The following is a 14,169-nucleotide window of genomic DNA, read 5'->3' on the forward strand; positions in this document are numbered from 1 at the left end:
TTTATTTTATCTTATTTTTTTAGCAAATTTTATCAAGGAAAGGAAACCCAAACTGCTGATCCCCCCTGAATCTGCTGGCAGTAGCTCATCAGTCACTGTCATCAAGGGAGGTGTCCTGCTACTGGAATGTATTGCTGAAGGGCTGTGAGTAATGCACAATTCTGCACAAACTTAATCACCTCTTGAAATAGAACAGAATGAAAAAGCTGGATTTAAAGTTATACAGCTTCAAATGAGTATACCTGCCTGCCCTCAATTTTTAATTGAGCCTCTATGCAGAGGTTTTCTGAAGTATTCATGTTCCTTGGAAAGCAGCACAGAGCTAGCATGCAACATTCATGTGTTTCTTAGGGCTGTAGTTTATAAATAGTTAATTAAAAACATTCTGTGAAAGCTCTAGATTCTCTTTTTTGCTCTTCTGTTAAAAAAAAACCCTACTATAGAATTTTTTTTTGTCAGTAGTACTGGTTTTTAAGCTGTTGAGAAACTAAACAACATCCAGATTCAGTCTTTCTGCGGTTTGTTTTCCAGCCTGTAATGTTTCTTTTCTGGTTTTGCCAATTTGGTTTGGGTTCAGTGCTCCAAAATTATTCACCATTTTTTTTCCCTGAGGACTCAGGGTTTGAAAAGCAAAGTTATTGAGTAATGTCCTGCTGAGAGGGGCTGGTGTCCCCCTGGCCCAGCTGCAGTGGGAGATGCTGGCTCAGGGGTTGTGGTGTTTCTGGCTTCTTCCTGTGGTCCATTGCCCAGCATCCAGAATTTCCATACAGAGGATGATCTCCTAGATGCCAGCACGTTGAGGAGCAAAGCCCATAACCCCCAGTGAAAGCCCAGTCACTTCTGGTTTATTTCTGGTAGGGCTGTTCCTTAAATGGAGACTTAAATCATCATCTCCTCCTGCAGCACGGTAGAGCTGCAGGTTTGTCAGCACAGGCTGTGGTTAACAGAGAGATAATTCATATTAAAGGCTGTGCAATTATATCCCCTCTAGAAAATGCCAAAATCAGGCTATTTATCTACCTGAACAAACATGTTTAGGGTATTTTGTTTTTCCATGTTGGCTTGAAAGAACATTGCTCATCCGAGCTGGCAAGATGCTACCTCTGCAGTTGGTTGCCATTTCTGAGAGAAGGTGAATTACTTGTCTCACCTGGAGTCATTCCAAGTGTCTGCAGTGAGTTTTAGTTCCCTGTTGCAACTCTTCCTCCTCTAATCCACTCCCCATCGAGCTAATTCACAGGCACACAAACCTCCACAGGGCCACAGCTCTGAGTTTATTGGGTTTGCAAGGGATTTAATAGGCAAATCACCTTGGAAAGACACAAGTATGAATTTTACAGAAACAGAAAGCCAAAAAAAAGGACACTGCTTATTTAGAACAAAAGAAAAAAGGAAGTATTTTTATTTCACTCAATATTTCACAAGAAACTTTTGTTTAAATTACTTTGCAAACAAAAAAGGTTTGTTGTTTTTTTAAAGTAGTCACTTTAAGAAGAGAAAATACTTCTTTGGTCACCAAGCAAACCTTTTTCACTGAAACCCTTGCAAAATGCAACACGTAGAGCAAAATAAAATATTTTTGTTAAAATTCCCTTTTCCAGCAGAAAAATGATCAGCTTTGCCTGTATCTCTGCCAGCCCATCCCACCAAATGTCCATAAAGCATGGAAGCACATTGACTCAGCCAGATCTCACTCAGACCAAGGGCAGCCAACTGCAAACTAAGGAATTAAGCCCATTTCCAGCCTGTCATTTTTGAATCCTCCCATGCAGAGGGGTGACAGTGCAGGAGGACATTGCCTCCACTCAGCACCAGAGCCTGACTTTGGGACAGGAGCAAGACAAGGACTCTTGCAGGAAATAACAGCACTGAGCACTTGTACTCACTGCTGATGGAAAGCCACAATTCCTGGGTACCCAGAGCCTGGAGTAGCTCGTGCCTGGGCATTTTGCCACCACAGCAGATGGGCACAGAGTGAGCAGAGACAGCACTGTGTCCCTGTGTCGTGTGGGGTGTCAGCAGCCCAGCTGGGAAGGAGCAGCCAAAAGCTTGTCCTGAATTTCTGTGTCACTGCCATTTGCTTTCTACAACCATCAGGAGCATTCCCAGCCATCTCCAATGGTTGGAAACCTTTCTAAGCAGGCAGGACACCAAGTGAAGTCACTCTAATGAAGTCTTTATCTCCTTGTCTGTCCTCAGGTGACCTTTTGGAGGAGGACAAGATGCTCTTCCTTCTCCCACAGTCAGTGCCAAAGAGTGCAGCATCATGCCATGGCCTGGTGTTGCTTGCTAAGGATTTATTCAGAGGGGTCCTTCAAATCTAGAAGCAGTGTAGATTAATCATATATAGGACAACCCATAGCATAGCCCCAGTGTCCTAAACCAACCCAAAAGACTGAAAACATCCTCTTGCAAACCACACCTACAAAGCCCAGCAGCTCTGCTAAGACAGCATCACAGCAAACTCAACTCAAACCTTTCTTTTTCATTGTTTCCTTTGTTTTGTTTTGGTTTTCTTTGATATTAGCCCAACTCCTCATCTAAGCTGGGTGAAGGTCACTGGAAACTTGCCCAAGGATGAACCAGAAACAGAAAATTTTGGGAAGATACTGAAGATAGACCAAGTGACTGCAGCTGATGAAGGAACATACCAGTGCACAGCAAGCAACCCCATGGGCAGAGCCAAGCACGAGTTCCATGTTCATGTTGAAGGTACCCAGCCCAGTGCACTCAACTTTCTGATTTTGGGCAGGGATTTTGTCCCAGGGAAGTGGATAAGAACCTTTGGAAATCTCTCTCAGTGTAATGTATAAATTCAGCCTACTACCAGTTCATTCTAGCCCAAGTTCTGCCTTGTAGACTTGGGAAGCCTAAAGAATGTAGCAGCTTTTTTTTAAAAGAATTATTAAATAGAAATAATGCATTTTTTTTTCCCTAACTGTGATGGGTAAAGTGGTAGACAGAAGTATCAATCCATTATCAGATCCAGTGATTAAAAATGTGAGTTAGTCAAGCAGAGAGATTGATGAAATGTCTTGTATTAACCTGACAGTCACACTAAAAGATCTGATGATTGCTTTTGCTCTTGAAGAATGTGACAATGGCTGCACTGGGCCAGGTCAGGGGTGCATTTAGCTTAATTTCCTTCCTTTGGCTTCCACCAGAAGTGAACTCCTAGGGAGAAGGAGCTTACACATAGGGCTGGGGGCTGAACAGGGTGGATTCAGGGCTAGCAAAGCAGAGAACCTGGTATGTTTGTGCATCCCTTTGGTCACCATTTATTTACCTTCTGCTAAAAGAAGGCAGCTGAATGAAGCCAGCCAAGATGCCTTCAGAACACAAGTGCAGAAGAGGTGCAGAGTGCCAGCTCTCCCTCCTTTCTCCCTGTTCTCCTTTCCAGGCCCTGCTGGAGATGCTCTTTCCCAGTGAGTTTCCCTCCCAGCAGTGTCACTGCCCCTTGCAGCCCATAAATAGCCACAGAATGAGACTCCTGAAGCACAGCTGAAAAACATTTCTCTTTACTGATGGAAAATGCTCCAGCCAGAGTAAAAAAAAAAAATAAAATAAAATAAATCAGAAGCAGTGTTAAGCTGTCAGAGTGTGCCAACTGCTTCAGTTTAATCTGTGCCTCTTCTCACTCCTTGGTCACAAGGAAAGGCACTTCCAGCTCCCTGTTCTGTATTTACCAGCAGATGTGGAAGAGCCTTTTCTCCCAGTATGTGCCAAATCCTCCCCTCAACCTTCATGTCTTCCAGACTTCTTTCCCTGCCTGGAAGTGTGGCAATGGGGGATACCAGGGCATGGCAAGTTTTCAGCTGTGATGGAGGGGAAGTGCTGACTCCTAGAAATCATTCCAGATGGTTTGGAGCATCTCTGCTGTAGCTGAATATTTTAACAATCTGGCTATGATTTCCTGGGCTGTAAAAACTGAATCAGTCAAAGAAATTGCAGGAGCTGCAAAACCTGAAATACCAGAGAAATAACATTAATTAAGCAGTTCAGAATATTGACCCCTTTTTCCCCCAGTCTCCAGAGGGAGGAAACCTTTCCAGTAACTTGTTGTTCCTGCTCATTAACAAACAAATACTTTAAAAAAAATAAGAAAAAGGAAAAAATAGAAGAGGGAAACAATCCCACTTGAGCCATTTTATTGTAACAAATGCTTTTGCAGTTGGTTTTAAATTAATTTTCCACATTTAATAATGTTGGCTGCTGTTACTAGCAGGTAATCTTCCTATTAGGAGTCACCTCAGATGCAGGTAACAAGGTAAAATTGAGCCCAAACACTGTCTTCTTCTAGAATTTCTCCCCAAAAAATGTCCCTGCCCATCACTCAGGGCTGGGCACGTTCATCATCCTTGCAGCAACTCACACTCCAGGGCAGATCTTGAGCTGGTGGGAGGGAGCATTGGTTTCAGTGGGTTGCAGGGAGGTTGTGCTGATGTAGAGCATCCTCCTCCCCACCTGGCAGGTGCTCCTCAAAGGGTGCATGCAGGGAGAAGGAAATTAAACATGGAAGAAAAGTTCCCTCAGTTATTAACCACCCACCACTCAGTCTGGTGGTGGTGTAAAAATTGGGATTTTGCAATGGGTTTTGCACCTTGTCCCTTTTTTCTGTTCTCTCTCTGGGATTTGAGGCTCTCAAACCAATGTCCCAGCCTTCTAATAGCAGTCTTAATTAATCATATTTACATGCAGTGGACTTACTAATCCTACAGCAGTTTGAGGGCAAAGATTCAGGTGGTTATTTCCATGTGTATGAAAATATTCAGCTAGCAAATAGCTTGACTGATTGAGCATTTTAATCTCTCTCCCCAAGGAAAGATGGAGCCTGGCATATTGGAGCATAAAAAAACCCCATACTTGTTATTAGACTGAGAGAGAATTATTAAAAAAAAAAAAGGCAAAGCAAGCCCACATTTTCTTGACTTTAGATGTTTGGTTTTTTTGTTTTTTGCATGTAATCTTTCAAGCCCAATATAAAATATACATATAACCTCAAATAATATACATATAACATGATATAAATATACATATAACCTCAAAGCCTTCTCTCTATCACAGGGGCTTGAGTCACTTGACTGAGGCTCCTAGATTGTCTTTAATAGAAATAATTATTCCAGTATAGTGATTAATTATAGTGATATGATAGCTAAGGGCTTCTGCAGTTATGTCCTGTAATATTTTCATTACTCAGCTAGAGAGAAATGAAATAGATGAAGCTAATGGGAGGCAGAAACCTGTCAGGATTGCTTTAATCAGGGTCATTGTTCCATTGGGAAACTGCTTCAGGACCCCAAGGTGGTCACTGCAAGGTGATACCCTCAGAGTGGGATGGATTTGCCAGCCCTTGGGAAAATGGGAGGAGAATTTGAAATGGTCTTGACAAATTGAGGAAAATGGTCTGCAATCAAAAGGCTGAGCTTCTGGAGGCACAAGAGCTTCAGGAGGCACAAGAGCTTCAGGAGGCACAAGAGCTTCAGGAGGCACAAGAGCTTCAGGAGGCACAAGAGCAGAGCAAGTCTCATCAGGCAGCACTAATTGGCTTCATAAGCACAGGATGGAAAGTGTCTGGTTAGACTGGTCTGGAGGTTATCCTGGATTGCACATGGCTTGAGTAAAAGCAAAAAATCATCCTGGAAACTATCAAGAAAAGTGTCTTGTAAGAGGAGCTGCTGAGAACTCCTAAATCTTCATGTAACATGATGGGGTTTTCCACCACCTGTTTCATCAGGGCTGGGGGGGACTCAGGACAGGAGTCACTTAGCTCAAAGCTGGGCATTTGAGGGAAAATTGACAGATATGGTGAATTTAGGAAATAATGGGAATGCTGAGCAGCCTTCAGATGCACTGAGGTCCCTCACAGGAGATGGGCACAGCCTGTTCCCTGGGGATGATGCAAAAGCAGGAGTTGGGCAGACATTGAAAATTTGTTCTAGTTCTAGACCCTCCAGGAGGCTGTGGGGGTTTGGATCCAATGGAGGTGTTTTATGTGTAGGTGATCCTGCTTTGTGGTGGAAGGATGGTTGAGATCACCATTTTAGATCCCCTCTATTTCTGGATCCCTTCTGTATCTTTGCCATGAAAGATACAAATCTCCATATCACCACATTTATGTCTCTTACTATGAAGAATATATTATGCAGTGAAGTATCTGCTGTACCATATTGCAGGTTGTCTGGTTGGCTGTCCAAACACTGTTTTTTCTAGCTAAAAAAGAAAAAAAAGTGTATATTCTGTTATATTTTTTGTATATTTATAAGTAAAATAGCATATCTGCCACACAGCAAAGAAAGTTCTTCAGCCTTCCTGTGAAATTACATTTCATACCTGACAAAATCTCATTGCTCATGGCAGCTGCATCACCTTCTTGGAATAACCCCAGCAATTCCTGTGCTGAGAAAGGAAAGCAGTGGCACGATGTATCTGGAAAAAGGAAAATAGGAAGGGATCTGTCAGGGGGTTTGTATTCAGGCTGGGCTTGGTGTCTCACCTCCTCCAAAATAAAAGGAGATGCTGTGTCTCAGCTGTTGGGTTTGTCACAAACCTAGTGGGGGAAAAAAATAATTCATCAGGGTTGTTAGGAACCTTTACACCTCTGACCTGTCTTTTCTTGATGGAAGCATAACATACATGAGAGAGAGAAGGAAAAAAATCTGCAAAAGCAAAATATTTTGCTGCTTGCAGAACATTACTTGGTTTTTTTTGGTTGTTGGTTTGGTTTTTTTTTTTCCTGGATCCAAGTACAAGGATCCAGTGAGGAAGGTGGCAGGAGAAATCTGTGCTATACGAAGGAAATGCAGGGATGTTCTGATGTTAGAGAAGCTCCCATGCCTTGGATTTCACTTCATTCTTTGGCTGGTACTGAAGAATGTCTCTTCAGGGGTGAAAATGGGGGGCTGTGCATAGAACCTCTCGTGTATCACACTTCAGGGGTGGTTTCCTTTTAATCTGTCTGTGGGAATATGAGCTCTGATGCTTTGTTTTAGCATATCACACATAACATCTGGAGAGGTATTACTAGGCAACAGCTCTGTTAATCTTCAAGGCATTTTATAAGCAATAACTGATGAATCCTCATGTTTCCCATGCATTAGATCATCTTCTTTCAAACAGGGAAGGAGGCCCAGAGATCTCCTCAGCACATGCAACAGAGGTGGTGTCAGGTCTGGAATGAAAAACTAAAGTTTGTTGCTTCTCAGGGAGAGGGAATGATGAATATAGGGATGTGTTTTGGATTGAGGCTGCCCAGGGCTTAGGGATCTGCATTCAGTCTGTAGAGAACAAAGCATTCATCAGAGAAATACCTTTTTTCCCCACCTTGGTTCCCTTCCCTCCTCTCTGGGTTTGTTTTTCCGAGGAGATTTGGGTACCTGATGCTCTGAGGAGGAGGGGTTTCCCCAGAGCTGCCCCAGTTCATCTGGCAATGGTGGGGAAGAGGAGAGGACAGGGAATGCAGCAGCACTCTGCTTCTCCTCTACCCCAACCCCATGGGCAGCCTTCCTCTTTTGCTCCTCAGGATGCTGGTGCTGTCCCCAGAGGTGAGAGCATCTTCACCATTCCTAAATGCATCATAGGACAGCCTCTCATCTGAATACCTGATGGAGAAACCTGGACTATGGAAAATGACAGTGCAGTTCTTCAGCACAGCTCTGGGAGCAGCTGGAGGTGCTGCTGTGGGGTTGGGCTCCATCATTGTCCTCTGCTCACCAGCATCTCCTGGGCAGGGGGGTGGAAGCCTCTTGCTCATGCCCAGCGAGGGGGATTTGAGCTGGGTGGATATTTACCTCTATTGCAGTTGCTGAAATAGTCTGACTTCATTTCCCAGCCCTCCTGTCTGAGATCCCCTGTGAAAAAGGAAGGTGCCCAGGTCAGGTTGCCTTCTTCCTCGGTCCCTCACCTCCCTTTTGCATTTGTTCTCTACTTGGATCACCCTGCCCGTCCTCCACCCCCTACAAACAGGGTTTTCAAAGTCTGGAGGACAGGAATAGATGTGTGCTGATGCTAATTTTACCTTTTGCAGCAGCAGTCAGCAGGAAGGAGCTGCCAGCTGCACAACCAGGCTGCTGGGAGCTGCTAGGATCTCTTGGCAGCGTTTGCCATCTCCTGGAGGACCATGGCAATAGCAGCCAGACTTGTCCCACTACCTGATTCCTCTTGTATCCCTTTTTTTTCAGAGCCTCCTCGGTGGATTAAGGAGCCCCAAGGGGGGGTTTACAGCGTGGGGACAAATCTGGTGCTGCTGTGTGAAGCTATTGGCAACCCAGACCCAACCATTCAGTGGAAGCTCAATGGGATGCCCATTGACAGTAAGTGCAAGGTCCAGTGTCCTCCATCAGGTGGTGGATGAGTGGGATGTGCTGGTGTTATACCCAGAAAGAGAGAACACACAAATCCTAATGTGCTGAACATGGTTTGACATCTATTTCTATATGAATTAGTATTTATTTACTTCATAGAGATGATAGAATGGGGTTGGTTGGAAGGGATCTTAAAGATCATCTTGTTCCAACCCCCCTGCATGGGTAGGGACACCTCCTACTAAGCCAGGTTGCTCCAATCCCCATCCAGCCTTTCCTTGAATATTTCCAGGGATGGGGCAACCACAGCTCCTCTGGGCAACCTAGGCCAGGTTTTCACCACTCTCAGAGTGAAGAAATTCTTTTTTAATATCTGAACCCCTCTTTCATCTTGAAACTGTTCCCTCTCATCCTGTCACTCCAGACCCTTATAAAAAGCCCCTCTCCAGCTCTCCTGTAGGATCTTGAAGAGGGCAGAGGTGAAAGCTGGAGGGCTGTGGAGTGGTGGTAACCATGAGTTGGGAACACAAGCCCTGCTCCATGTTGTAGCAGTATTATTACTGCCATTTTTTGAAAGTCTGCAGGGATTTTACAGAAAATTGGTTCTCTAGAGCTCTTTCCTTGGGCAAACTGCTCTCCAGCTGTAAAGCAAGGTCCTGCTTTGACCTTGGGCTTTGCCTTTGCCTTTCAAGCAGTGAGGAGAACCTGAGCACACCACACTTTTCCCCATTTCCTGATAAGAGTCTGGATCTTTCCAGGTAGGACTTTCAGAGGAAGAGTCTCTCCCAGGGAGATCAGCCTCACCAACCTGCAGCTCCAGGACAGTGCTGTGTACCAGTGTGAGGCCACCAACAAGCATGGCACCATCCTTGCCAGTGCCAACGTCAACGTCCTCAGTGAGTACCCCCCCAACCTCCCTTGCCCACCAGAAAGGAGGGGACAGAAGTGTCCCATTCTGCTGACTGAATGCTGAGGAGCTTGGGGGTTGTCACCATCTCCTTGTGGTTCTGATCTTAAACCCAACAAATGCAACAAGCCTTCTCATGGGCAGTATTTTAAGCTCAGCATAGGTGCTCATGGGCTTTGCTATATTCTTTATTTTTAAAATGTGGTTATGCACAAACCCTTTTGAATTCAAATGTATGAAAACCACTGGGGGCTGACTTGTGACCACAGCTCTGGTGTTGAATTATTAAGTGTATTGTTAATCTTTGGTTTCAGTTGTGGTGCTCGGCCTGGCCTTTGAAGAAAGGGAGTGATGGGAATTGACTTAATAAAAGTGGTCTCCAGAGGATGCAGAACTGGCTCTGTTTTCTCTCCTGGAGCACAGTGATGTTTTATGTTCTGACATGTCCAGCAGTCAACCACTTGTCAACCTTTGTCACTGACCACTGTTCCCTTTGTCACCCAAGCTTAGGAGAGCTCAGGTGCTCGGTGCGACTGGTTCCAAAGGCAATGAAATTCCCAATAAGTGACTGAGCCTTTCACCTCTGCTGGAGAAGGGATGATGCAGGGCCAGTATTTATATTTATTTAGGTTCTGAAATGCAGTGCTGCTCTTTTTTGCATTTTCTTCTGCAGATATTGCTCCCTTAATACTGACCTCAGATGGTGAGAACTACGCCGCAGTGGAGGGCTACAGCGCCTTCCTGCACTGTGAAATTTTTGCTTCTCCTGCAGCAGATATTAGATGGTAAGCCCCTGAGAACTGATGTTTCCATGTGAAACAGATCCCCAGATGCTGAAAAACAGGCTAGTTATTGTTTCCACAGAGTTAAAATTAGAAATTTGTAACAAGATTTTATGTAGTGTAAGTGTTCCGTGTTCAAATGCCCCCTGAAGAGCTGGTTTATAAAAAAAGGTCACTGCAAGTCCTCAATGCCTGCGTGAGACAAGTGCTGGGATATTCATTAGATGAAGCCATTTTGTTCAATTTATTCATGAAATGAAGCTTTCTCATGCTTAGTTTAATGTTGGCAGCTTCTTAAGTTTGTTCCCGCTCTCGAGATGGGGAGGTGATGACTTACAGAGTGTATTTACCAGGCAGGGGCTTCCTTGGGTTGGAAATCACAGGGCTGTCATGGCACTTGACATGTGCAATAAAATTGCAGGTGACAGCTGTAGATTAAAGACTCGAGCAGACTAATTTAAAGACCTTGCTAGACACTGTCAATGTGGTTTTAGTTTGCAGGGAGCTTATGTCCATTTCCCACTGGCTGCTCATGGGTAAAGTCACTTGCTAATCTTGACTTGACTGTGGCTGAGACCAGCCCCCAAATTCCTGTATCCCCTGCAATGTCTGCTTGATAACAGTTCAAATAACAGTTCCTTCAGCCCTAGAAATAACCTCTAATTATTTTTATCCTCTTTAGGACTAAGGATGACAGCATAGAGCCTCTCTCAACACTACGCTATGAGTTAAATAAGAATGGCACCCTAGAGATCAGAGACACCAAGAAAGAAGACTCAGGGTCCTATGCTTGCTGGGCTGCCAACTCTGTTGGAAAAAGAGCAATCACTGCTAATCTGGATATAAGAGGTAATCTTTCCCTTAGGGATAGAAAGACCTTTGCCATCTGCTAGTTTTATATTTTAAAATCTTAGGTGAATAGGTAGTTAGTAAATGCTCAGGCCAACATCCAGTTTTCTTCTGTGGGGCTATAAATTCTCTGTAAACACAGACATGAAGTTGCCTCCCCTTTTCTCTGCAATTTCTCTCTGATGTTTGCTTTCTTCCTGACACTTCCAGAAGCTGCATAAGCCACCAAAACCTGTCACTTTACTCCCCCAAACTGTTAACTTTATTTCCTTGGCATTTAGGGCTTGCCAATAAAGAAAAACACCTTAAATACTCAATTAACAAAGATCTCAACAGAACTCTCAGAGGCAGGTTTGCTGTGACAAACCTGAGAAAGAAACACTGCTTTTGTGTTCTGTTTTCACTCACTCCCTTTAGTTGGTAAATTTTACAGTAATAATAAAACCCATGAAAATATACAATGAAATTCTTACAGAGCAACAATTCACTGTAAAAAGAAATTCTGACAACTGTTTTCTACTTACTTATTCTGTTTCATTCAGATTAGAGTCAATTAAAAGAACAAACTTGATTGCAATATTTTTTTTCACTTGACTTTAATGAGCTTGTAATTTTGGTTGGATCATTGCCAGGGTCTGTTTCAAATGGCAATTAGACATAAAAATAATATTCAAGCTTATTCTAGCATCCATTTCATGACATTCTGCTAACAAGGATTTTATTTTCACCTATGTCTTTTTCTGTGGTTTTGAGTTTGGTTTTTTTTCTTTGTTTTTTTTTTTTCCTGGAGCTCTTTGATTTGGAGTAAACTAAAAAGAAAGGATTATTCAAGATAGAAGATTAAAACCTGGAAAATATCTGTTTCAAAACCAACCATCTTTCACTTGAAATGCTTGTATATGTAACCAAAAAAGGCATGATCATTGCTCCTAAAGTTGATTTTTATGTATGAAGTGCTTGGTGAAATTTTGATGTAATATTCTCTCTCCTAATCAAAGTGTTTTCCTGTGATCTCTCAGATGCTACAAAACTTCTTGTTACTCCAAAGAACCCCCGAGTCCTGAAATCACATTCCATTTTATTGAAATGTCAGGCTGAATATGATCCACACTTGAAAAACAGTTTTAAATTATCCTGGAGGAAAGATGGAGAAGTGGTACCACTCAACAGCACGGCAGAGGGCAGGTGAGCAGGAAGAAACAGGAGTTTTCTTGATGTCAGCCCAAGAATGCTGAGTTTCAATAACCAGGAGACTTGATAACTTGAAATGCAAATTTCTGCTTGCAAGAATTCTTGGTATGAGAGTAGAGCTGCAGTTTATAGGCACACAAATCTAAATATAAATGCATTTTTATGAGGGCTGAGCCATGGCTGGCAAAGGATTTGATTTTTTTATTAACTCTCTCACCATCACAGCAGAATATTGTGGACATGTTGGTTCAACCCAAAAAGACAACCCCAGTGCAGTCAGCGGGGGGTTGGTTTCTCCAGCAAAGTCCTAGAAATGGTGAAGTGGATGGAAATCAGGTTTCTGGGGTTCTGCCTAAATTCACACCCATTAAAAGCAATGATTTTTTTCCTGTGTGTGAGTGCAGGACTTGCAAGGGCAAGCTGAAATTTTCCCTGCTCTTGTGTTTCCATTGAATTTAAGGTGATGGAGCTCAGCCTTTATTCCATATGAAAGGTCCTAGAGTGGGCAATCAGATATCTTTATTAATTACTACAGAAGAGAGATGGCTTCTTAAATACTGGAGGGGCTGAAGGTCCTGCTGAGCCCACGTAGCTTGGGGAGATCATGCCAAGCAAATGCCATGTGGGTTAATGCCAGCTTCCCCTGGTGCATTGGACATTACACAAGTGGGTTGGGAAGGCTCTGTTTTACCCAACCCTTTTAAAAATTTGGACAGCAAGCCCATGTATTCACCTCATTCAGGAGGTGCCAAAATCCTGTGTTCCAGGCTCTCAGCTGATGCATATCAATGCAGCTCTTTTCAGACCTGCAGAGACATGCCAGCTTCCAGCTATGGAGGCTAAATTGCTACAAAAACCAAATAATAGTCTACAGCAGAGTGAATAATACAACTACAATTACATTTTCAAGTAAAAGGCCTAACGTGCAATTATGTTATTCAGAACGTCCTCTTACCAAGGGGGTTTGGTGGCAGTTTTTCAGAAAACAGCAGTGTCTGTCCTGTGCTTATCTTGCAGGTTTTTCTCTTCTTTGTTTATACTTACCTGGTTTTGGGTTTTTTTGCCCCCTAGGATAATTCTGGACAGGGACACCCTGTTCATATCAAGCGTGACTCTGGAGGATCAAGGAGTTTACACGTGTGTGGGTAGCACATCCCTGGACAGTGTCACAGCCCAGACACAGTTAATTGTTCTTGGTAAGAAGATGTTTTCCTGGTGTACAAACAGCTCTGTGCATTTATTTTTTTTTTTTATGCCATCACAGCACTTTTGCTTATTTGCTTTTTACCCAATTACAGACCCTCAATAACCCCATGGCACAGAGGTGTGATGCACCTCTCCCTTTTTAACCTCACTCCTGCTATCCCCAGATCTCCAGGAATGGGGATGCTGATGCAAATATTTCATTTATATTTAATCTTTGTTGCACCTAAGACAAAGCAACCTTTTTTCTCAGTTTGGGAGTCATCCATGGTGGCTGTAGCAGCTTGTCTGGAAGGTGTAACAGCATAGTAAGAATGGTCTTTGGAGCCCTTGGTCAGTCCTTCACCCCACTTTACTACAGATTTGCACACAAATTACAGCCTAGCATATTGTTTGAAGCAGAAAGACATAAGGCCAATATTTAGATGTCCAACTCCTCTGAAGATCAGTGGAAGCACCTTAAAAAATTAATTATCTCTGTGAATCTGAGCAAAAACTATTGGCCCAGACGCAAAGAGCAAGAACACAGCAGTGAAAAGCCTTGACCTATAGATTCTGAAGCTTGACCTTGTGTGAGCATCCTCACAGCCTTCCCTCCTCAAGGACAATTTGAAATTCAGGGAGTGACCCTGTGCAGTGATGTACCTAAGGCCTTCATCCACTAAGTAAGATGCTTTTTTGTGGACAGTTCTGCATCATTTTCATGCCATTAAATTTTGCTTCATTTTACATTTTTATTTATTTCTGATAGAGACCACAAGATGAACAAAGGTAATCTGACCTTCAAGGTGTTGTCATAATTTATATGAATGGTATTTTTCAGTAAATAGTAAATTAAGAATATGCTATGCACATTATTTATGGTACTGTGTCCTTTAGTGCTGTATAATTCAAAGTGTTTGTAGACTATTTGTTACATTACTTATGAAAATTTCAT

General features: G+C 43.1%; 1 protein-coding gene across 1 annotated transcript in view; it reads left to right on the top strand.

The window, feature by feature from the left end:
• CHL1 (cell adhesion molecule L1 like) overlaps positions 1-14,169 on the top strand; it is a 90,696-nt gene that overhangs the window by 55,952 nt on the left and 20,575 nt on the right. The window contains exons 8-15 of the mRNA XM_008501162.2: positions 24-144; positions 2,528-2,712; positions 8,178-8,309; positions 9,059-9,196; positions 9,881-9,992; positions 10,672-10,838; positions 11,858-12,023; positions 13,101-13,225. Of these exons, the coding sequence (XP_008499384.1) occupies positions 24-144; positions 2,528-2,712; positions 8,178-8,309; positions 9,059-9,196; positions 9,881-9,992; positions 10,672-10,838; positions 11,858-12,023; positions 13,101-13,225 (1,146 nt within the window). The remainder of the gene's footprint in view (positions 1-23; positions 145-2,527; positions 2,713-8,177; positions 8,310-9,058; positions 9,197-9,880; positions 9,993-10,671; positions 10,839-11,857; positions 12,024-13,100; positions 13,226-14,169) is intronic.

This window comes from Calypte anna, chromosome 12, assembly GCF_003957555.1.
Source record: "Calypte anna isolate BGI_N300 chromosome 12, bCalAnn1_v1.p, whole genome shotgun sequence".
Taxonomy (NCBI): Eukaryota; Metazoa; Chordata; class Aves; order Apodiformes; family Trochilidae; genus Calypte; species Calypte anna.